The sequence below is a fragment of the Oncorhynchus masou genome, chromosome 12 (assembly GCF_036934945.1).
Source record: "Oncorhynchus masou masou isolate Uvic2021 chromosome 12, UVic_Omas_1.1, whole genome shotgun sequence".
Classification (NCBI taxonomy): Eukaryota; Metazoa; Chordata; class Actinopteri; order Salmoniformes; family Salmonidae; genus Oncorhynchus; species Oncorhynchus masou.
Genome location: NC_088223.1, coordinates 43,003,510 through 43,026,701, shown reverse-complemented (window position 1 = coordinate 43,026,701; position 23,192 = coordinate 43,003,510). Strand labels below are relative to the sequence as shown.

Genomic DNA, 23,192 nt, shown 5'->3' with positions numbered 1-23,192 from the left:
GCCCCTTTACTTTTAGTGCAGCAAACTCTCTCCAGAAGTTCAGTGAGGATCTCTGAATGATCCAATGTTGATCTAAATGACTAATGATGATAAATACAATCCACCTGTGTGTAATCAAGTCTCCGTATAGATAGTCTCAGAGGTCCGTTAAAAGCGCAGAGAGCATCATGAAGAACAAGGAACACACCAGGCAGGTCCGAGATACCGTTGTGAAGAAGTTTAAAGCCGGATTTGGATACAAAAAGATTTCCCAAGCTTTAAACATCCCAAGGAGCACTGTGCAAGCGATAATATTGAAATGGAAGGAGTATCAGACCACTGCAAATCTACCAAGACCTGGCCGTCCCTCTAAACTTTCAGCTCATACAAGGAGAAGACTGATCAGAGATGCAGCCAAGAGGCCCATGATCACTCTGGATGAACTGCAGAGATCTACAGCTGAGGTGGGAGACTCTGTCCATAGGACAACAATCAGTCGTATATTGCACAAATCTGGCCTTTATGGAAGAGTGGCAAGAAGAAAGCCATTTCTTAAAGATATCCATAAAAAGTGTTGTTTAAAGTCACCTGGGAGACACACCAAACATGTGGAAGAAGGTGCTCTGGTCAGAAGAAACCAAAATTGAACTTTTTGGCAACAATGCAAAACGTTATGTTTGGCGTAAAAGCAACACAGCTCATCACCCTGAACACACCATACCCACTGTCAAACATGGTGGTGGCAGCATCATGGTTTGGGCCTGCTTTTCTTCAGCAGGGACAGGGAAGATGGTTAAAATTGATGGGAAGATGGATGGAGCCAAATACAGGACCATTCTGGAAGAAAAGCTGATGGAGTCTGCAAAAGACCTGAGACTGGGACGGAGATTTGTCTTCCAACAAGACAATGATCCAAAACAAAAAGCAAAATCTACAATGGAATGGTTCAAAAATAAACATATCCAGGTGTTAGAATGGCCAAGTCAAAGTCCAGACCTGAATCCAATCGAGAATCTGTGGAAAGAACTGAAAACTGCTGTTCACAAATGCTCTCCATCCAACCTCACTGAGCTCGAGCTGTTTTGCAAGGAGGAATGGGAAAAAATTTCAGTCTCTCGATGTGCAAAACTGATAGAGACATGCCCCAAGCGACTTACAGCTGTAATCGCAGCAAAAGGTGGCGCTACAAGGTATTAACTTAAGGGGGCTGAATAATTTTGCACGCCCAATTTTTTAGTTTTGGATTTGTTAAAAAAGTTTGAAATATCCAATAAATGTCGTTCCACTTCATGATTGTGTCCCACTTGTTGTTGATTCTTCACAAAGAAACAGTTTTATATCTTTATGTTTGAAGCCTGAAATGTGGCAAAAGGTCGCAAAGTTCAAGGGGGCCGAATACTTTCGCAAGGCACTGTATATATTTCATTCAAACTCAAAGTGCACTGTCAGATCAATGTCCTTTAACTACCATCACGCAAAGCAAAGCGACCTTCGCAGTGCAGGCAGGGTCATTGCGTTGCCATAGCAACCCCACTCACAATTTTGAGCAAGATAATCTCAACCAGGTTGAACATGGTGAGATTGTAACTCCTAAAATGAATAGCACAGTGTGTTTCAGGGATTTTACAGCTGACTAGCTACTTCATATGCTGATATTGATTTTGATATTATCGTGTGTAGCTATGTTTTGTAGCTAGCCAGCAATCCTGTCCAGAGAGAGCTCCAACAGATTCCTACAACAATTATCATATGTTGCTTCCTGCCTTATAACGACAAAATGCAAAAGGCGTTATTTAACAATGTAAATCATAGTAATTAGGGGTTTTGTGTGGATTATTCCTTTAACCATTGCTATAGCTATTAAGACAATTATGGTTAACTCAGAAACAGATATCGTACTCTTCAGATGTAAATGACCAATATCATCAAAAGCAATTATATACAATAGTGGAATTGTGAAAATATGTATTGACATTCACTTCACCCCCCTGGCATGATGTATGTAATGCTCATGTAGCTCTGAGATGTCACTAAATGTTACCCAACAATCCGCACACTCAAAGGCATCATACCCCCACTTTTTGCCACTTGGTATCACAAATGTTGAGGCTCTAAAGAAAGCATCATGATCACCCTTAGACTTGTCTCGTATTTGGGCTGGTGCATTCTGAGGACCTTTATCCAGGGGACAGGGTGAGGGTGGTTCATGTGTCGGCATGTGTGTGGTGTCTGTTTGGGGCTTTGGTGTACATTGAGTCGGTTCATCAGTAAGAACACATGAGGAGGGATATGAGGGCTGAGGTAAATCGGAGTTGCTTGCCTCACAACAATCATTGCTAGGGATGATTTGCCCTTCATGTTCAAGAGACACAGTGTTACAGGGTGTGTCATAGACTGAGGATAAGCTAATGTTTAGAAGCTCTTGAGGCTCTTCTTCTGTGTCTGAAATAATGACTGATGGCTGTGAGGATATTTTAGGTACGACATAAAGACGATCAGGGTTAGGATACCTATACATGTTCCTTTTCTTTAACGGAGGAATTGGTATTGTCTGAGGGGATAGCAGCGTGACTCTCTGTCTTGGCTTGTTTGAAAGCTTGGAGGTAAGGGATGCAGAAACATAATTAGCTGAACTGCTGCTATATGCTTTTTTCCCCCCAATAAGATGGCAAACCTGATGGGCTTGGAGCAAGTCTGTGGTTGTAAATCTGGCATTACATTTTCCACAGCGATATGGAAATAGAAGTGGTTCCAATGGCCCTTCAGGGAGAGGGATAACAGGGCGGGCTTCGTGAGCCTTCAAGTGATTCTGTAAGGCTTGGTTACTAGGAAATGGGAGCATGCAAGGGAGACAGTAGTGAGAGCTAGCGCCTCTGTGTAAAAGACGATGTTTCTCCAAGTTTCTGAAACCGGTGAACTCCTTTCCACACGTGTCACATTTCAGGCTTTCACGCGGCTGGTGATTTTCACACAGATGGGTATTTAGGTCTTCTTCAATGACATAGGTTTTGGGACATAATGGACAACCATAGGGTCTCTGTGCTGCATGTTCCTGCATGTGCTCCCTATAGGAGCCAAAGAAGCGAAACTCTAAATTGCACTGATTGCATGAGAAGCTACAGCGTTTTTCTCTGTGTAGTCCCTGATGCAACCAGAGCTTGTTCCACTGGTTAAAGGATTTTCCACATTGTCCACATGAATACCTGTCAAAGGGGGCATGGGTCTGTAAACAAGAGCGAACACCTGTAGGCTGTTGAACCACACGTACGGAATTACAGCTCATTACAGAAGGGGAAGATAGAGCAGGACTTACACACATGGAGTTTGAGGGAGAAGGATGGGGTCTGGGGTCTGGGGTCTGGCAAGCAGGTTTGGGGTTTTGTGGAAGCACATCTGAGGAATACTCCTCCATAGTTTCCGGAGGTGACAGAGGCTCAGGCTCCTTACATTGGGGATGCTGGTCATCCAAAGATAACATTTCCTGACTATCATTGTACAGAGAATCAATTTCAGGCTCAGGCGTCTGATTCTGCAGAGATTGGGGTTCATACCAGACCTGTGACAAGGACGAAATGCATGCCCTCTCCTCTCCACTTGATTTGCAACAAACTTTACAATGAACACATAATTCCGTGACCTGGTCATACCGTTGTCCACAGACGTCACAAAGGTTTTGCCTGTTATTAGTGTGCGTTTGTAGATGAAGAATGTACTGACACCAGTGACGATTAAGTTGTTTGCAAATCTGACATTTAAAGTACATCGGGGTATTAATCTGCCCATCAGTCCTTTGCTCCACCAGGAACCCCTCAATGTCAACCTTGTTTCCATCTCCTTCATATCTAGCCTCAAAACACACTTTGGAGACTTGATGTGTGCGCAAGGATGAGAAGACGCTAAAGGCCTGACCACAGTGGTTACAGAAGAAAGGCATCTCTCCTGAGTGCATATGAGAGTGGGTTTTAAGCTCCCTAAGCAGAACAAAGCCTTTTCCACACACAGAGCAGGCATACGGTTTAACAGGCCAGTGTGTTTTTTCATGTGCATTGAAACTTAAGAACTTGCTAAACATCTTGCCACAGACTTTGCAGGTGAAACGACTCACTCCACTGTGTGTTTGCAGGTGCATCTTCAATGTGGCCTTGCTGAAAAAATATTTGAAACAAGTGGAGCATCTAAGGGTTTTCCTGCCATTAAGAGAGACTGGGGAATCTATATAATCAGCGCAAGATTGAATCTGAATTTCTCTGGCTCTTCTCGTTTTATTAATTAAACTGAACCGCTTGGTGCCCTTCATGTGGATCTTTAAATGATCAATCAAGTCATCTTTGTTTGGAGACTGAGTGACGCAACATGGGCATTGCATGAGTCCATGTTGTTTGTGGATGTTTGAGTGCGAGTTGAGCTTGGAGAGCTGAGCAAAGCTCTTGCCGCACTTCTGGCACCTGTAAGGCTTCTCCCCTGTGTGAATGCGCTTGTGAATTGTGTATGCTGATATGTGACGAAATGAGCGACCACAGAAGTGGCATGACATTGGTTTCCTTGTCTTAAAATGTTGTTGAAGTACACTTGAATGCTGTAATTTAGCACGAGCTGTTAGGAGTTGATCTCCACAGTTGATATCCCTAACATTAACTACATTGTAATCGTTTGCTACTGCTTTCACTTCTTGTGCTCTACATTCTTCTTGTTCAACACTTTCCAATGTGTATTTTTCCATTAACGAATTACAGAGGCTAGTGTTGAGTCCAGTGTTGTCAATGGTAGACTGAATCAAAACGTCAAGCCTATCCCCGGAGTTCACTTTGGAGAGTGGTTGTTTGGATTTAACTTTTGTAGCCCATCCAGTTTTATTTCGCCTGCGTCTCTTCTTCACGCGATTCACTTTATGAGGTAATTTTGTGAGATGGGGTGTTAATTGGGTAGATTCAATTTGCTGGATTCCTTGTTTCGGCCCTGCATCAACAGAGAACATTGTTTCTGAAGATATGGAGGTTTCAAATTCTTGCCCTGAAATACTGGGGGAAATAGTCACAGTTTGTGAGGAGAAAATGTTGCTGGATACATCAATGATCTCCCATATGTCATCTTGCTCTTGTTTAAGAGCAATGTCTTCAATCTTCATTGCCTTGGATGCTTTAGTGCGCCTTATTAAGGTTGACGATGCCGGGTTCAAATTGCGCTTTTTCCCTCCCTTAGAAGTTCCCTTTGATTTACAGCTCAGTGTCTTATTCACAGAAAGTTCCCCGCTAGTGTTTGACTTCTGCTCTCCACATGACAGCCGTTTTGCCATTCTCAAAGTTCTTTTCTTGAATGGCCGACCTTGTTTATTTTTCAGTGCTGTTATGGTGGTCTGAAAATCTTGCCCCACCATCTCTTTTACAACTGATGTGGCCACTGTCGGTTCTTCCGTAATTGTCTTGGATTTTTTCTTACCCTTGTCCTTCATTCTCTGATTCTCCAGTAAGGACGAGTCCACTAATACAGAGCTATCACTAAGATCATCTTTAGGATTTAGGACTTCTATATCTGCATTAACAAAATCAGTGCTTCTGGTGTCAACTTTTCGCTTTCTTTGTATTTCTGATATATTGCTGACACACAGAGATGTTTTTTCAGGGGACATATTAATCCATTGCTGTTCACTGGGAACGTTGGTGGTAGATGACATTTTTTGCAATCTCTTGGAAAAACGACCACCTTTTTTACGTTTTGGAATCACAGTACTGATTGTGTCTATTGCAATAGACATAGAGCACCCTGCTTCATCTATAGGGACTTGTAAAATTAATTTGTCATCTGTTAATGCATTGCCATCCTTCACCTGAGATTGGCTGTGTTTACTTTGTGGATTCACATCATCTATTTTGAGAATTTTGCCTTTCTTCCCTTTGCCGTCTTCTTTCCCCCTATTTTCTGGGCTTTTTTCTTCCTCAATGAGTTCCTCTTTTACAAATGTTGACAAGAATTTGAGAGACATGTTGTCATCTGTGATATTCTTATCAAGACCTGTGCCTTTTGGTCTCTGAGGTGTTATCGTCTTAGGAGTCCTCATTTTATGTGACCGTTTCTCTGTACAGTCAGCACTCAGTAATTCAGTAATCTGTCCTTGCACTGCAATTGAGGACACTGTTATTGATACAGGACTGGTAGGGTTATTGGTGAGATCTGATGCAACCGATAGAATTACTTGATCTTGCATCGACTCAGTTGTGATATGTGAATTAGATGTGTAGGGCAGTCTGGAATTTCTTCGATTGGATATTGGACGGCTTGATCCAGTGATTTTTTTTCTCACTTTGGAGATTTTATAAGTATCAAGAATATTCTGAACCTGGTCCACATGTGTGAAATTGGTAGCCATTTCAGAGTATCCATATTCCATTCCAAGAGAAAGTTTTGAACTTGGTGGGGTTGGAGTCATCTTCCTTTTCTTGTATGCCTTTGAAATATACTTTTTTTGTGTGGGTGTGACACATCCACTGTTAGATTCTGACTTGATCTCTGATGCCAGTGAAGAAACTTGGTTGGGATGTTTATCTGAGGTAAGCGTTGCTGCTTGTTCTGATATGGAAACATTGCTGTCCTCTTCTTTCAGATTCTTTTTTGACCCCATACGTGGTTTGCGCTCTGTTTCCATATGTTTTTCCATCACTGATGTCACTGTTTCTTTTTTATGTTTAACTACATTGTTATTGCTTTTCCCATCACACTTTCCTCCTTGCTTTGCATGGATAAGGTGGGGAGGCATTTCAAGACATCCAACTTCTGCACCAAGAGAAGGATTTGAAGTTAGCATAGCTGCTCTTTTAGCGTTTGCTGGGGGTGCTTTTATAGGGAGGTCTCTTTTCCTGGATGATTTTGACTTATTTGTTGTTGCCATTTCAGGTATGATATGTTCCATTCCTGATTCTGTCTTTGTCTCTGATGCTAGCAAAGAAACATGCTCTAATGCATTGTGGTCATGCTGTTTTAGCTGGCTGTCTGAGATAGTGGATTCTACTTGATCTGGTTTGGAAACACTACAGTCTTCTTTTTTTAGCTTCTTTCTTGGCCCTTTACGCTGATGTGGTTTGTGGGCTGCTGTTTCCAAATGGTCATCTGTCATTGATATTTCATGCTTTACTACATCATTATTGTTCTTTCCATCACTCTTTCCTCCTTTCTCTGCTTGATTAAGGTGGGGAGGCATTTCAAGATATCCATCTTCACCTCCAATAGAAGGATCGGAAGTTAGTACAGCTGCTTTCTTATCAGTTTCAGAGAGTTTCCCTTTAAAGCATGCTTTTGACTTATTCTTTGTTGCCGTTTTGGGAACGGCATGTTTCAAGCCTGATTTTCTCTTTCTTGATGACAGAAAATAAGATTGAGGTAATTTACTATGGTTATGCTGTTCCAACAGGTTATCCAAGGCAGGAAAGGTTGTTGGTTCTAATGGAGCAACATTATCAGTCTCTTCTTTTAACTTTTTTTGTTGATCCTTAGGTTTGAGTGGTTTGTGGAGATCCTCAATCACTGCATCTATAAATGCTTCCACATGTCTCATTTCATCCATTTGTGGGATTTCAGGACTTCTATGTTTCTCTCCAGAGTAGTTTATATCCAGAGTTGACACCTGTGCTTTCTCAACTTTCTGTGAAGATCTTTTTCTTTCTTGACAAGTAGTGGAATTCTTCTTAACTCTTTTGGATGGCGCATGCACTGTGTCAGATGAAGGACCTGAAGTTGGCATAGATGCTTTCTTATGATTTTTCAATAGGCCTTTTGACGTATGTTTCTCTTTCATGCATATTTTCGACTTTTTGGGTAGGGCATTCTTGATTCTACCCGATTCTGTCTTTATTTCTAATGTCAGCAAAGGCGATTGAGATAATGTACTATGGTCATGTTGTTCAAACAGGTTATCTGAGGAAGGAAAGGTTGAGTATGCTGATGCAGAAACATCACTGACCTCTTTTTTGTGTAGATCCTCGGTCACTGACTCCATCACTGCTTCCATTTGTCTTGTATGATCCACTTCTGGCACATCAGGACGCATATGTTCCATTCCAAGTGAAGAATCCAGAGTTGATGCAGAAACATTGCTGGCTTCTTCTTTATTTTTGTTTCTTTGATCCACATGTTCCAGTGGTTGGTGAACATCTTTAATTACTGACTCTATCACTGCTTCCACTTGTCTCATTTGATCCACTTCTGGCACATCGGGACGCATATGTTCGACTACAAGGGAAGGATCCAGAGTTGGCAACTGTGCTTTCTCAACTTTCAGTAAAGGTTTGTTTCTTGCCTTACACATCTTTGGAATATTCTTTGTAACCGTTCTCGGTGTCGGGTATACAGTGTCAGATTCTGTCTCAATCTTTGATGGCAGTAAAGGCGTTTCCTGAGATGCACTGTGATTTTGCACCTGCAACTGGCAATCTGAAACAGGAAGGGCAGTTTGATCAGATAATAGGACAAGTGCCTTTTCTGTACCTTTTTTATGTTGAACCCCACGTTTCCGTGATTTCTGGGAGTGTGGCACTGTAGGTGCTGAAGTCTTGGAATACACCTCATCCCTATTAGTCTGGGTATGTATATCTCCCTGAGGAATTCCATTTGTACACGGTAATTCTGATACACCACGAGTTCTAGGCACCCGTTTGCATTTACTTTTGGATCCAATGTCTTTCTTTGTTTCTTTGTCATTCCCTGTAGAGGCAATCTCAGCAAGCGCCTTGGAATCTAGTGCAAATATTGGAGGATGTGGGACTGCAGTGGTCATGTTTTTGTAAAATGGTGTGTTTTTCTTCAGGGGTTTTCCACCTCTGTGACTTTCCTGTTGAGGGGAAATATCTGCACTACATAGAGGAATGACAGACAACGGTGAGATAAGAGTTGTGTCCTCCAATTTGAGAATGGGTTCAATAAGATAGGATGAAACTGGTAACACTGGTTGGGTGGGCGTGTGTGTGAGGATTTGCATTTTTTGAACAGTTTTTGGGGTCGCTTTACACGTTCTGCTGGATTTTCTTGAGGTGCTTGTAGGTGAATTTGATGCCTCGGTTCTTGTATCCATCTTCTTTACTTTTGACTTGGGGGAGTGATAGGCAGGGACCTGCTGGAATTTTGGAACACACTCTTCAATCATGCCACAGTTCTCCGTATCATTAGATCCACCTTCCTGTGCTATCGCTAGCAGTTTAGCCATTTTAAACAATGTCTTTTTCTTGAATGGTCGACCAGCTTTCCGCTTCAATTTCAGCACATCCTCAATACTCTTCAGTCCTGAGAGAGCTTGAGTTCTCGGAGTCATTTCCCCCTGGTTTCCTACAGCTGATGTGTTAGCAGTGACATATTTGATTTCCCTCCTTATGTCACTTGGTGCCCCCTGGTCTTTTTGAGTGATAGACAAGTCAAAGCATCTAGACATCACACCAGGACTTTTACCATTCCCTTCTGTAAAGTTTTTGGAGGGTTCTCTTTTTCGGTGTTCCTTCAAATTGTTCTTGACATCCAAGACACCAGTGGGCTCTGTTTTTATATACAAGTATTTAGGCTCCATTTTTATGTCAGATGATTGTAGTGGAGTTGCATCTTGAGAGACTCCCAAATTACAATTTTCTTGGGGTGTAGCGCTGCTACTCTGTGACTGAGTGGTCAAGAGGCTGCTCGGAGTCATTCTGTTTCTTTTGAACGCCTGAGTCCTTCTATTTCCTGCTTTGGACGTTATTGCTGTATTTTTTCCAGGTATCTTTTGTACTTTCAATGCATCCTCTGTGTTATCATCAAATGAGCAGACAGTTTCAGACAGCACCAATGTGTTTTGTGCCAGAGCTTGTACTATAGGAGAATCTTTCCCCTCTGCGGCAGTGGTCAATTTCAGCGCCGGGACTTCTTCTTCTGCTTTTTGTGTAGTCTTTGAAGTTCTCTGTCCTCTGGGCGGTTGGATAAATTCCTTAGAAATGCTTTGTCCAGTTATTTGAGATTTAGATATTATGTCATCTGAATGTGAAATAGTAAGGTAGTTTGAAGAATCAGATGTTGAATTGCATCCAAAGCATGTGGCACTTGAGGTAGTTGGGGGAAATTCTAACATTTCATCCTTTTTCTTCTCATCTGTTTGTTTGCATGAGGGTGTTCGATTATCCTTATTGCGAGTCACCCTGGATATTTCTGTGGCATCTGAATCCCATTCTTGGGCAATTGCTGAAAGTTTAGCCATTTTCACTAGAGTTTTCTTATATGGCTGACCAACTTTTCGCTTTTGTTGCTTTTCCATCACAGGCAAAAGTGAATGAAAGGATATTTTCTCTTTTCCTTTTTTGGTTTCCGAAAGTGGTAACATTTGATGGGATACATCAGCATAGGCTTTCTCATCCACTACCGCTCTTGAATATTGTCCGGGGTCACTTAGAGAAGAGTCTGATAAAGAAGATTGCTGTAACTCAAGGTCTATGGTTGACTGTGTGACAGTTCCCTTTATATTTTTTGACAGATTGCTTGAAAAGGGGGAGAAAGAAACTATAGTACCGATCCCCACTGCAGCAGAATCTCTACCGGTCTTCTTTTTTACATCAAATTCAGAAGTCAAAATACAACTTTCCTGAACATTGGTTAGGCCCACAGGGCATAATCCTTCTAAGAAAGGGGAACACTTATCTTGGATGACTTCTGTTGCCCCTCGTTGAAGATCTTGAGCCATGATCTTTGAATGACTGTGGATGTCCGAAAAAGGACTAGAGTCATCTTCATTCTTCACCTTAAATTCGGCCATATTCTTCTTATATGTTTTGTAAGTCAGGACCTCTTCTCCCCCTTCTGCTCCCTTTTGACAAAAAATGAGAATGGAGTACAAATAAGTTATTATTATTGAGGTTGGAATAAGGTCTATAAAACATTTACATTTCTGCTTTGTAATGTTGTTTAAGGATGTCCTACCTTGTGTTCAGTGATTTTCTGACATGAATGGCTTGGTATATTTCTAGTTTCATCTGTTGAGTAGTCTCCTGCTTCATCTATGCTGTCCCAACTCTTCTCCATGTTGTCAACTTCCAGGAGAGCTTGGACAAGAAGTTCATCTGCAACCTTCATATGAGAAACAAACATAAAATACATTGTCCACTATGTTCCAAATAGAGCAATCTACGCAACAACAATTATATAAGTAGCACTTATATCAGTGCTATTGTATGCAAAAAAATGTATGTTGGCAATGGCATCATTATGATTCAAATAGCCTTCTAGGATATATAATTTTGAAAAATATGAAATGTACTTACTGCAGATCATATCCAGACGCCTTCAGTTATCTGGGAAAAGACAGGTGCTCCTTGGTTGGCTATGGCTAAAATATAAGAATTAATACATTATATGACATTTGTAAACACACTAACTTTGGTTGTTGAATTTGTGATACGAGTGTATAGCATGCTGCATAGATTCCCTTTGGACGGTAAGAAGGAACGACTCAATATCGCCATCTGCCGGCCTTTTGGGCTAGGCTAAGTATAATGAAGCAAACAGTGAGATTTACTATGAACCAAATCCACCCTGCACCATCCTAATTGGTACAGTCCATGAAACACATGCATTCTTGTGACCACAACAAATAGTCCATATTATTGTACACATTGATTTTGTGAGTGCACTGTTTTCAGATTAATATTGTGTAGCTAATTAATTTAGCCTGATGCATAGCCTAGTCGGTGGACTGGAGAACATAGCTAGCCGACAGGGTTTGTTTATTCAACTAGCTAGGGTGGGGGTGAAAAAGACTAAACTGCCATCACACCAGATGGTTTATCATTTTAATTTATGTAGTTTAAATGATACAAGCACGTGTCACTCGGCACAGAATCATAACCTCTCTAGCTACTAATGTAACGTGTAGCCTACTAACTGTAGCTAACGCAGGGCTACCATCACCGTACATTCCCACTCCCCCCGTTTCATATGCATGCACGTACCATTAGCTAGAACGTAAACTCGTGAAGTCTCTGATCTGCAAAACTACGGAATCTAGATACATTTAGGAAACAACGTCAAAGACGCCCATTTCGAAAGTAATCTCATTCGATTTTGTTTTTCCTGAGAACCATCTGAGGACCGGAAGTTGGTGTCTAACCATGCGCGACATAAGCACCGAGTGGGTCCAATAAATGGAGTAAACGTTCCACCAAACTTTTTATTCCTGACCAGCCACGAAGATATGTTTCTATTAAATTTGACTTTTATTCACCACATTCTGCTTTTCAAACAATTAAGCTTCACAATCCTATAAAAATAAAGCCGAAATAAATCATATTTTGGTTTTTATTGGAGATTTTTTAAAAACATCAACAAATAAAACAAATCTTGACATTTCACTTTATTACAGCAAACTTTCAAAATATTTTCTCTGGAACAAAACTCAAATTCACATTATCCTCAAATTAATGTTTGGTGGCTTCACATACCTATTTCTAATTACAGAGATAGATGCAGTATGTTTTACAATATGTATGTTTTTATCTGTATAGTTCAACTGCATTGTCAAAAACATTATTACAAGACAAGAACATTGAATTAATCGAAGCAACATATAATAAAAGCCATACCAAGTTGAAAACATGAAATTGTAAGAAACTTGTTACAGGAACGTGAAATCATACAAATTATAGATTTTGCTGTGCACCTCAATTACGATTTCTATATTACAGAAACTACAAAGTTGCAATGCAGTATGAACTGATATTGTCATGCACACAATTCATTAAAGAAATGAATAGCAGGCTAGAAGACATGTTTAACACACATGCAATCCTGAACAACATTTACATACAACTTTGCCCAGTCTGTGAAACCAAGCCATCCACTTCAGTTGAAAGCCAAATAATAAAAAACAAGTAAAAGAGTTGACAGCTAACAGATAACAAAGTCTTAAAAATAACTATGAGTAGTGATGTTTAGTGAATTACAAGGATGATACTAGCTAACAAAAAAACCTCACAGCAGACAATAACTATAACTTTCTTCTGGGAGAAATCTTAGTGATGATTGGATTGGAAGTTCACAGTTACCGTCTTGACACCACAAGGTGAAGAATGCAATTACCCAAGTGAAAGAAAGTGCAACTATGTTTAATGGTGCCGTCCCAAATGGCACCTTATTCCCTTTATAGTGCTCTACTTTTGACAAGGGTCCGTAGGCTCTGGTCAAAGTAGTGCATTTTATAGGGAAGAGGGTGCCATGACAGTGACACTAACAAAATCTGTATTGAAACAAAGATGGCTGGGAAGGAGAAGTTGTTACATTCAAAGCTTTGGCAATTAAAGGAAATAAAAGTACAAGACATTAGCATTTAGAAAATTGCAGACCCTCAGGAGAGATAAGGCAACAATTAAAAGTATGTTATTAATTATTTATTAATTACAGCAAACAAAACACTGATTTAACCCATTTTAGCTTCTTATTTACCTATATGAGTAAATAGACAATTGATTCATACATTCCTAATCTTTCCCACATTGTAACATTTCGGATAGAGATGAAGAAACATCTCAGTTAAAGCTCAATGAGAATATCATGACTTAAAGGATGAGCATGGAATTAGAAACAGTATGCAAATGGGATAAGTCTGTCAATGAAATTGTCTTCACATCATTCGAGCTATGAAAAAAAAAAAAAAAAAAAAGATTCACATGGTTTCCACAAACCATCAAAAATAATAGCAACAGCAAATAGGTTAATTGAGAAAACTAAAGAGTTAGGTAAAAGCTATCCCATTAATAAAATGTTAAAAACATGTCCATTCATCCTACAAGATGCTACTGATATTTTGTGTTTCCCGGCAACAAGGTATGTTGTCTTGTTCAGTCTGCTCCACCTAGGTTCCTTTTACTTTAGAACCTTTTTGGTTGAGCCAGGCTTCCTGCCCCTCCTTTTAGAAACAACCCCCACCTTCTTTAGGGCTGCCGCCACCTTACCAGGTTTGCTAGCCTTGTGATGATCACAGTGTGGATTTATTTCCTCTTCAACTGGAGACAAGTCTTCGTCCTCATTTTTCTCTGCATCTTCCTCCTCCTCCTCTGAATCATAAGTTGTATAATCAACTTTCACAGTCTTTCTCCTGCCTCTTCGCCTCTGGGCTTGGATGGCAGCTTCATCTAACACATTTGCTTTACCATTGGTGCAGCGGTAAAGCTTTACTATTGGAGAAACAGTGCACTCTCGTTTGGCTGGGGGTGCACTATAGGAACTATCCTTCTCTGCTGCTCTCTTGGCATTGTTTGCTAGTACGGAGCCTAAGGGGCGGCCCCTCTTTCGCGGGGAACCATCTTTAACGGGTGGCTTGGAAACTTTAGAGGTTGGAGGTGGGTTCTTCCGTAAGTGGGCACCTTTACCTATTATTGCCTTGCGTGGACGGCCTCTTCCCCGTGGCTCGGCAGAGGTGGCTGGGGGATCCATGCAGGGATGGATGCGCGGCCTTCCGAGAGGCTTCGACACTCTTGATCCCTTAGGTTGGCTTTTCGGTTTCTTTCTCTTTTCTTCCTCCTCAGTTGATAGCGGGTTCTTCCTCGGCCTACCCCTTTTTTTTGGTTGTTTAACTTTTTGGGGCCGGCCATGCTTCAGAGGTGCAGTTGGCTCTGCTGAAACAGCATTAGGGTCAACCACTTTACGTGGCCTGCCTCGTGGCTGCTTGTCTAGTACCCCCAGTATCTTGGGTGTCTTAGAGCCTGATCCTTTGGGCCTTCCCTTTCCCCTCTTAGGTGGTATGGGGTTGCCATTAGACAATGCTTCACCTAACTCCTCATCACTACCAGTATCAGAGGCAATTATCTGTCCTTTTTCCGACACTGTTGCCCCTTCTTCCGACATTGTTGCCCCTTCTTCCGACATTGTTGCCCCTTCTTCCGACATTGTTGCCCCTTCTTCCGACATTGTTGCCCCTTCTTCAGACATTGTTGCCCCTTCTTCAGACATTGTTGCCCCTTCTCTCATCTGTTTTCTTGCAACCTGTCTCCTTTGTTCTGTCCTTCCAGCTCACTTTCTTGGAGGGCTAGTGAACTACCTAGGGCTTCCCACTGTAAAACACACATCTCGAGAAAGTTACAAAACAAACAAATGTTGTTTGTGCACCCCCTCATTGCTTCATAAAACTGACCTACATGGGCACGAGAAAGTATAGCTAACATGTATTGCAACATGCACAGCCTAAACACTGATTTTGTGTTTACTGATTTTTAATTTATGTATATGGTAAGGTGCACAATACTAACAAAATCTGATATGAACGTCTCCAGCTAGTATCCTGAATCAGTGATTGTTTTGGTTAGTAGTAGTTAGCCAACTTCACCAGCTGTTCGAAGAAAAATAATATGAATATTTTAGGACAGGGTTTCCCACACTCGGTCCTGCCCACCCCTGGGTGCACATTTAGTTTTTTCCTAAGCACTAAATAGCTGATTAAAATAATCAAAGTTTGATGATGAATTGGATATTTTAATCAAATGGGTAGTGCTTGCGAAAAAACGTGCACACAGGGGGGAGGGGCCCAGGACCGAGTTTGGGAAACCCTGTTCGAGAAGTAACGTTAACTAGTTAACTAAATGGACTTGAAAATAAACTAGCTAATTGGCTCTACGTAGCATAGCCAGCTATTTCGCTAGGTAGCTACCTAACTAGTTATCTTGACAAAGCCAACTAACTAGCTAGCTAGTTAAATAAAGGTTAAATAAAAAATCTAATAAATAAAAGCTAACATGCAGTAGCACGAACGCTTGCGACAGCCATGGATAACAAGCTAGCTAGCCGTTAGCTTGCTAGCGAAGCTAGTTTAATGAAAATACCACACTGCGCAGCATACGCCTCACCTTGGTAAAATCCTTGGTTAGATAGTTGACAGATGGTTAATTTGTCCTTGTTGTTGTTTTTTTAGCTAGCTAGCGATGTAAATTTCAAACGGAAGTTGTGGGGGCTGATTTGTAAACCCCTACCACTAAGGGCAAGTAGGACCACTTTTTTCAGTTCCGATCCTTGAAATCAAAAATCTGTTGTCTATGACCTCTTCCTTCACAGGACACTGATGACACTTGTGGTTAGTGCTACACCTAGAGAGTTCGCCATAGTCTTAGATGCTATTCCATCTGGAACTCTCATGTCGTTTAGAGTTGTATAACCAGACCTAATTTTCTTGACCTACTCTCGCTTAATCCAGTTGAGTCTCCAATAGGGGCGGCAGGGTAGCCTAGTGGTTAGAGCGTTGGACTAGTAACCGAAAGGTTGAATCCCCGAGCTGACAAGGTACAAATCTGTCGTTCTGCCCCTGAACAGGCAGTTAAACCACTGTTCCTAGGCCGTCATTGAAAATAAGAATTTGTTCTTAACTGACTTGCCTAGTAAAATAAAGTTTTTAAAAAAAGGAAAAATATGTTTATCCTTGCTCCCTCAAAGGGATATTGTATCCATTCCTTATGTAATATATGTTGGGAAAAAGTCTGGTTATTATCACACAAATACCTGCTTGTTAACAAGGTCAATTAACAAGGTGAAAGAGGTCTCTTTCAGAATGATCCATAAGTATTACCCTGCAAATCATTACCTGAAGAAACTCAAAAAAGACATTAACTGTACAGTTTTTCATTTATTATGGCATTGTCTACATGCAAAGAAATTATGGAAAAATATTCATAGTTTTATAATTGTTCATATTCTTGATGACTTTTTTTTTATGGGAGAATGTGCTGCTCGGTTTCCTTAACTATAAAAAGGATACAGAAAAAGAATGTAAATTCACAAGTGAAAAAACACTCTTCTGTGTTTTTTATAAGGAATTCGAGCAGTACATTAAGACCATTCTACATTCTTCCAATAAGAAAGCTGTTAAAACAATCAATATGTGTGCATCTTTTAAGGTCTTTGTATAGTCTCTAATTTGCTGTACCCCCTAGCATATGTTACCATTGTCTGTTTGTATACTTCTTGTATGCATACTGGTTTTTCTGTAATATATAAAACAATATATAAAAAATAACTTGTGGTTACTCCTTCTATTTAGTTTTGTTTTTTTATGTTCATAATAGCATCATGACCTCAAATTGAGTTCCCTTGGGGGACCAGTATGAAAATGTATACACTCACTACTGTAAATTGCTGCTAAATTACAATAAAATATTTTAAAAATGAAACCAATTGAAAGCTGAAGAAAATGCATGCATGCGGTTGCAGTGTCCGCTTGTGGCTACTCTGGAGAATCTGTGATCTGTCCATCATGGCGAGTGAATATTTTATCCAGTGCCAACAGCAGCCAACCCTGCTAGATCTTGTACAGTACCAACAGCAGCCAACCCTGCTAGATTTACTCGTCTTTGGATAATGAAAATTAATAGCTCATCAATTAATTTGTTATTCATTGCTAGATTTACCTTTTTTTCTTGAGACTTATCTTGAAATTCCAAACTTTTAGATATAAATATATATATATAAAAAGTAGTTTATAGTATTGTAGCAAACAGAGGGACAGGGACATAAACCTGTGTCACTGGTGTGTAAGGTAAAAATTGCGCCAATAGGGTAACCCACTTGGAAATTGTAGCGAGGATTGCTACACTGCCCCCTCGGAATGGGAAGGCTCATGCTCATACTACTTCTGACACCAATGTAGCGAACGGAGGGACTGGGCCGTGAACGGCAAACACCCTACGGCTCATGCCAATAGGATTAGCCCACTTGTTGGGAATTGCAGGTGGCTCATTAGGGACCTACAGCATGGTTGAGAACTTTTAAAGCAACTGGATAAAGTAATGGCATAGGTCTATAACTTTAGAGATAATGAAAATATACAGTATACCAGACACTACTATTGTTAAACTTTTTAGAAGGCTTGATTTTTGCACGACTTGATACCCTACACCTTTTTTTGGCCAGAATAGAAAGACAGGAACAAGACTGACGGATGGAGGGAGAGAGGATTTATGAGGAGGGAAGGAGATTAAGGGAAAGAAGCGTTATTAGGTAATGGGTGAGTGATGGAAGCAGCCTGAATAAGAAAAAGATAGGCAAATTGTGTGTGTGTGCATGCGGGTAACCCTGTACGTGCCTCTGTGTGGGGTAGGGAGAGAAGCAGGACTGGCTGTTTAGTGTGGTGCCAGGACAACAACCTCTCCCTCCATGTGAGCAAGACAAAGGAGCTGATCGTGGACTACAGGAAAAGTTGAGCCGAACAGGCGCCCATTAACATTGACGGGGCTGTAGTGGAGCGGGTCGAGAGTTTCAAGTTCCTTGGTGTCCACATCACCAACAAACTATCATTGTCCAAACACACCAAGACAATCGTGAAGAGGGCACTACAACACCTTTTCCCCCTCAGGAGACGGTACCCAGCTCCTTAAATAGTTCTACAGCTGCACCATCGAGAGCATTGCATTACTGCCTGGTATGGCAATTGCTTGGCATCTGACCGTAAGGCGCTACAGAGGGTAATGTGTACGGCCCAATACATCCCTGGGGCCACCCAGACTATTTACATTAACACTGCTGCTACTCGCTGTTTATTATCTATGCATAGTCACTTTACCTACATGTACAAATTATCTCGAAAAACCTGTACCCCTGCACATTGACCCAATACCAACCGGTACCCCCTGTATATAGCCTCGTTATTGTTATTTTATTGTGTTACTTTTTTATTTATTTTAATTTTATTTTATTTGGTAAATACTTTCTTAACTCTTTCTTGTACTGCATTGTTGGTTAAAGTAAGCATTTCCCTGTAAGGTCTACATCTGTTGTATTTGGCGCATGTGACAATTAAAGTTTGATTTGAAACAACCCCAGAGAGACTGTATGTTGAACCCTCTTCCCACTAATACCCCCACCACCTCCCTGCGTTCTTTGCCATGGTTACGAGACAGGTCTGCTGATGTAGGCAGTTAATAAAGTTTTTCAGCAGCAGGGGCAAGCAACAGTGGCAAGCTGGGTGCTAATGTGTCTCAGTCTGTATCCCCAGCAAATGGCACAATCAATATCAACTGTCCCAGGATGCACAACCACTACCAGAGGGCCAGAGAAACAACCAAACTGCCAGCCAGGGTTGGATAATGTAAAGGTGATTGAAATATTCTGCTTTTATAAAATATTATGCTGTTTTCAAAAGCTTGCTTCTAGAATTCATTTGTTTCTGGGTTAGTGAAAATAAGAGTAATTAGAGAGTAATTTTCATTTATTTTTGTACAATATATTAGTACAATTTATTGTACAAGAGCTTCCTTTTCATGTCACCTATTTTTGTTTTCAGTAAATTATTTTGATACCTACAGTCAGGAATAAAATGATTGGCACCCTTGATAGAGATGAGAGATAAAATATATAATACAAATACTGAGCAATATTGTATGTATGTATGCAATATTGTATGTATGTATGTATGTATGTATTGTATGTTCAAAAAAATTGGGAAATTATTTTATTTTATTGCTCAGAGAAAGATGTTGTTTATCCAAATGATTGGCACCCCTGTTTTCAATACCTCACCTTGCAAGGATAACGGCACAGAGCCTTTTTCTAAAATGTTTCATGAGATTGGAGAACACATTGGGAGGGATCTTAGACCATTCCTCCATACAGAATCGTTCCATATTCTCGATATCCTTTGTCTGCTCTTATGGACTGCCCTCTTTAATTCAAACTACATGTTTTCAATGGGGTTCTCAAGTCCGGAGACTGAGATGGCCATTTCAAAATATAGATTTTGTGGACAATTAACAATTTCTTTGGTGGATAATGATGTGTGCTTAGAGTTATTGTCTTGCTGGAAGATCTACTTGCGGCCAGGTTTGAGCCTCCTTGCAGAGGCAACCAGGTTGTTTGCTAAAATGTCCTGGTACTGGGTAAAGTTCATGATGCCGTTGATCTTAACAAGGGCCCCAGGACCAGTGGAAGCCAAATAACCCCATAACATCAAAGATCCACCACCATATTTCACCATATAGCTCAGTATATGTACAATTTACATACAGTCTTTTTGCTAATCTTTATCAAGGGTGCCAATCATTTTTGAACTGACTGTATATCTATTCAGTTATTGTACAACAGTTACGTGCATAGGTCCCCCATCAGTAAAATATATGCATAATGTATATCATGTACATTGTTGATATACATGATTAAGTGACAGTGAATATTACAGTTCCCAATACCAGTAAAATAATTGGAATAACCAAATTAATCACATTTTATGTTACTTTATTGAAATGAAACATGTTTGTCAGGATTTGGCCAGGGTTGTTCCGGGTTTTGGTCACTAGATGCCCCCATTGTGCTTTTTGACCTTATGTTTTTTCCCTTGATTCCCATTATTATTTGCACCTGTGCCTCGTTTCCCCTGATTGTATTTAAACCCTTAGTTTCCCTCAGTTCTGTGCTCTGTGTTTGTATGTTAGCACCCAGCCCTAGTGTTCTGTGTATTCTTGTCGATTCCGGTGGACGCTCTTGTGGAATTCTGTTTTTGTTTTTTGAGTATCTCTTGAGGCTTTTTTGTGCTATACCTACCACCTTTTGGATTTGCCATTTTGTATTGAAGGACTTCTCCTTTTTACTTTATTAAATACACCGTCTTAAGTACTGCTGTGTCTGCCTCATCTTCTGGGTTCTGCTGACTATTCGTGGCTCAGTTGGTTAACCTCTTGGAACTCTAGGGGCGCAATTTCATTTTTGGATGAAAAACGTTCCCGTTTTAAACAAGATATTTTGTCACAAAAAGATGCTCGACTATGCATATAATTGCTACTGTTCGAAAGAAAACACTCTGACGTGTCCAGAAATACAAAGATCTTCTCTGTGCGTGCCCTTTAACGTGAGCTTCAGGCAAAACCAAGATGAGATGGCATCCAGGAAATGACAAGGATTTTTGAGGCTCTGTTTGTCATGATCTCCTTATATGGCTGTGAACGCAAGAGGAATGAGTCTGCCCTTTCTGTCGTTTCCCCAAGGTGTCTGCAGCATTGTGACGTATTTGTAGGCAGATCATTGGAAGATTGACCATAAGAGACCACATTTACCACGTGTCCGCCCGGTGTCCTGCGCCGAAATTGGTGCGCAAAAGTCACCTGCCAGTATTTTTCCAAACAATACAGAGAGTAAAGCAAGCTTCCACGAACTGCATGTCAATGAAGAGATATGTGAAAAAACACCTTGAGGACTGATTCCAAACAACGTTTGCCATGTTTCGGTCGATATTATGTAGTTAATCCGGAAAAGTTTTACGTTGTAGGTGACTGCATTTTCGGTTCGTTTCAGTAGCCAGGCGCAATGTAGAAAACGGAACGATTTCTCCTACACACAGACGCTTTCAGGAAACACTGCGCATTTGGTGTGTAACTGAGAGTCTCCTCATTGAAAACATCAGAAGCTCTTCAAAGGTAAATGATTTTATTTATTTGGTTATCTGGTTTTTGTGAAAATGTTGCGTGCTACATGTTATTCAAAATGCATTGCTAGCTTTGCATACTCTTACACAAATTAGTCAATTTCTATGGTTCAAAAGCATATTTTGAAAATCTGAGATGACAGTGTTGTTAAGAAAAGGCTAAGCTTGAGAGCAGATGCATTATTTTCATTTTATTTGCGATTTTCAGAAATCGTTAACGTTACATTATGCTAATGAGCTTCAGGCTATAACTGTATACAGGGTTTTTTCATAGCCAAACGTGAACAAAACGGAGCGATTTGTCCTACACAAATAATATTTTTTGAAAAACTGCACATTTGCTATGTAACTGAGAGTCTCCTCATTGAAAACATCCGAAGCTCTTCAAAGTTAATGATTTTATTTATTTGGTTATCTGGCTTTTGTGAAAATGTTGCGTGCTACATGCTACACAAAATGCTATGCTAGCTTTGCATACTCTTACACAAATTAGTCAATTTCTATGGTTCAAAATCATATTTTGAAAATCTGAGATGACAGTGTTGTTAAGAAAAGGCTAAGCTTGAGAGCAAAAGCATTATTTTAATTTTATTTGCGATTTTCAGAAATCGTTAACGTTGCGTTATGCTAATGAGCCTGAGGCTTTAGTCACAATCCCGGATCCGGGATGGGGAGTTTCTAGAGGTTAAGTGACTGTTTCTCACTCCGGAGATCCAGGTTCGTAACCGGGTCCTGACAGAAACACAGAGCCAAAAATGAACCCAGAGGCAGCCAGTTCCCAGGACCTTTTTGCCATGCTGTCCCACCACCAGGAGACTGTCCAACGCCACGAAGCCGCCCTGGTTCAGCAAGAGGCCTTAATGGCTAGACATTCTCATCTTCTGTCGGAGATGCTGACTTCCATTAAGCAAATATCTGATCGTCTTACCCCGGCAACAGTTCCCGTCCCAGTACCTCAGATTCACGTACCCATGGCAGTTAACCCCCTGGCTGAACCTCATCTTCCACCTCCCCAACGGTTCTCAGGTGATCCAAGTGCTTGTAAAGGGTTTCTCACCCAATGTTCTCTCTCCTTTGAGCTACAACCCTCGTCATTTCCCACCGACCGGTCTAATATCGCTTATATCATCACCCTGCTGTCGGAAAAAGCCCTGGCCTGGGCTACTGCTGTGTGGGATGCCCATAGTTCCTGCTGTGCCAGCTACTCTGCCTTTGCTGAGGAATTCAAACGAGTGTTTCAAGGCCCAAGCAGTGGTTCTGACTCAGCCAAACAGCTCCTGACTCTCCACCAAGGTTGGCGCAGCGTGACGGACTATGCCATCCAGTTCCGCACGGTGGCAGCAGCGAGTGGTTGGAACAACGAGGCACTCACGGTGTGCTTTCTGAAAGGCCTTTCCGACACTATCCAAGATGAACTGGCCACTCGGGAACCACCGGACAATCTCGAGTCCCTGATCAAGTTGGCCTCACGCATTGACCAGCGTCTGAGAGAGAGAACTCAACCGTAGACCTCTAGCCCCTATCAGTCCCAGCTCCGAGTCCCCACCTTTATCCTCGCTGGCTCCACCGGAACCCATGCAGATTGGACGCATCTCTCAGGCTGAGAGAGACCGCTGGATGAGGGAGCGACGCTGTCTATATTGCGGCAAACCGGGCCATTTCCGTTCCACGTGTCCCGGGCTCCAGGGAAACGCTCTGTCCCGTACAGACCGGGGGGAACTGTAACGGGAAACATAACCTCCTCCCATCCGTCCAACTCCCGTCTGCTCATTCCAGTCACCCTCTCCTGGGACAACCACAAGCTTCACCTTCAAGCCTTGGTAGACTC

General features: G+C 41.2%; 1 protein-coding gene and 1 long non-coding RNA gene across 2 annotated transcripts; both read right to left on the bottom strand.

Annotated features, from left to right (window-relative positions):
• Positions 1 to 1,340: 1,340 nt before the first annotated feature.
• LOC135550134 (uncharacterized) lies at positions 1,341 to 12,076 on the bottom strand. Its single transcript, XR_010457075.1, has 4 exons — positions 11,928 to 12,076; positions 11,241 to 11,305; positions 10,900 to 11,046; positions 1,341 to 10,786 (listed from the first exon to the last, which is right to left on the bottom strand). It is a non-coding gene; the product is annotated as an uncharacterized LOC135550134 (long non-coding RNA).
• A 183-nt stretch (positions 12,077 to 12,259) lies between these two features.
• Positions 12,260 to 16,191, bottom strand: LOC135550133 (uncharacterized). The gene is made up of 2 exons (XM_064980649.1): positions 15,813 to 16,191; positions 12,260 to 15,023 (listed from the first exon to the last, which is right to left on the bottom strand). Exon 2 carries the CDS (start codon positions 14,938 to 14,940, stop codon positions 13,837 to 13,839), a length of 1,104 nt encoding a protein of 367 aa, XP_064836721.1. The 5' UTR covers positions 14,941 to 15,023; positions 15,813 to 16,191; the 3' UTR covers positions 12,260 to 13,836.
• Positions 16,192 to 23,192: the final 7,001 nt, after the last annotated feature.

Excerpts from the sequence above, each read along its gene's own strand:
- LOC135550133 (XM_064980649.1), bottom strand. The coding sequence starts at position 14,940 with ATGAGAGAAGGGGCAACAATGTCTGAAGAAGGGGCAACAATGTCTGAA.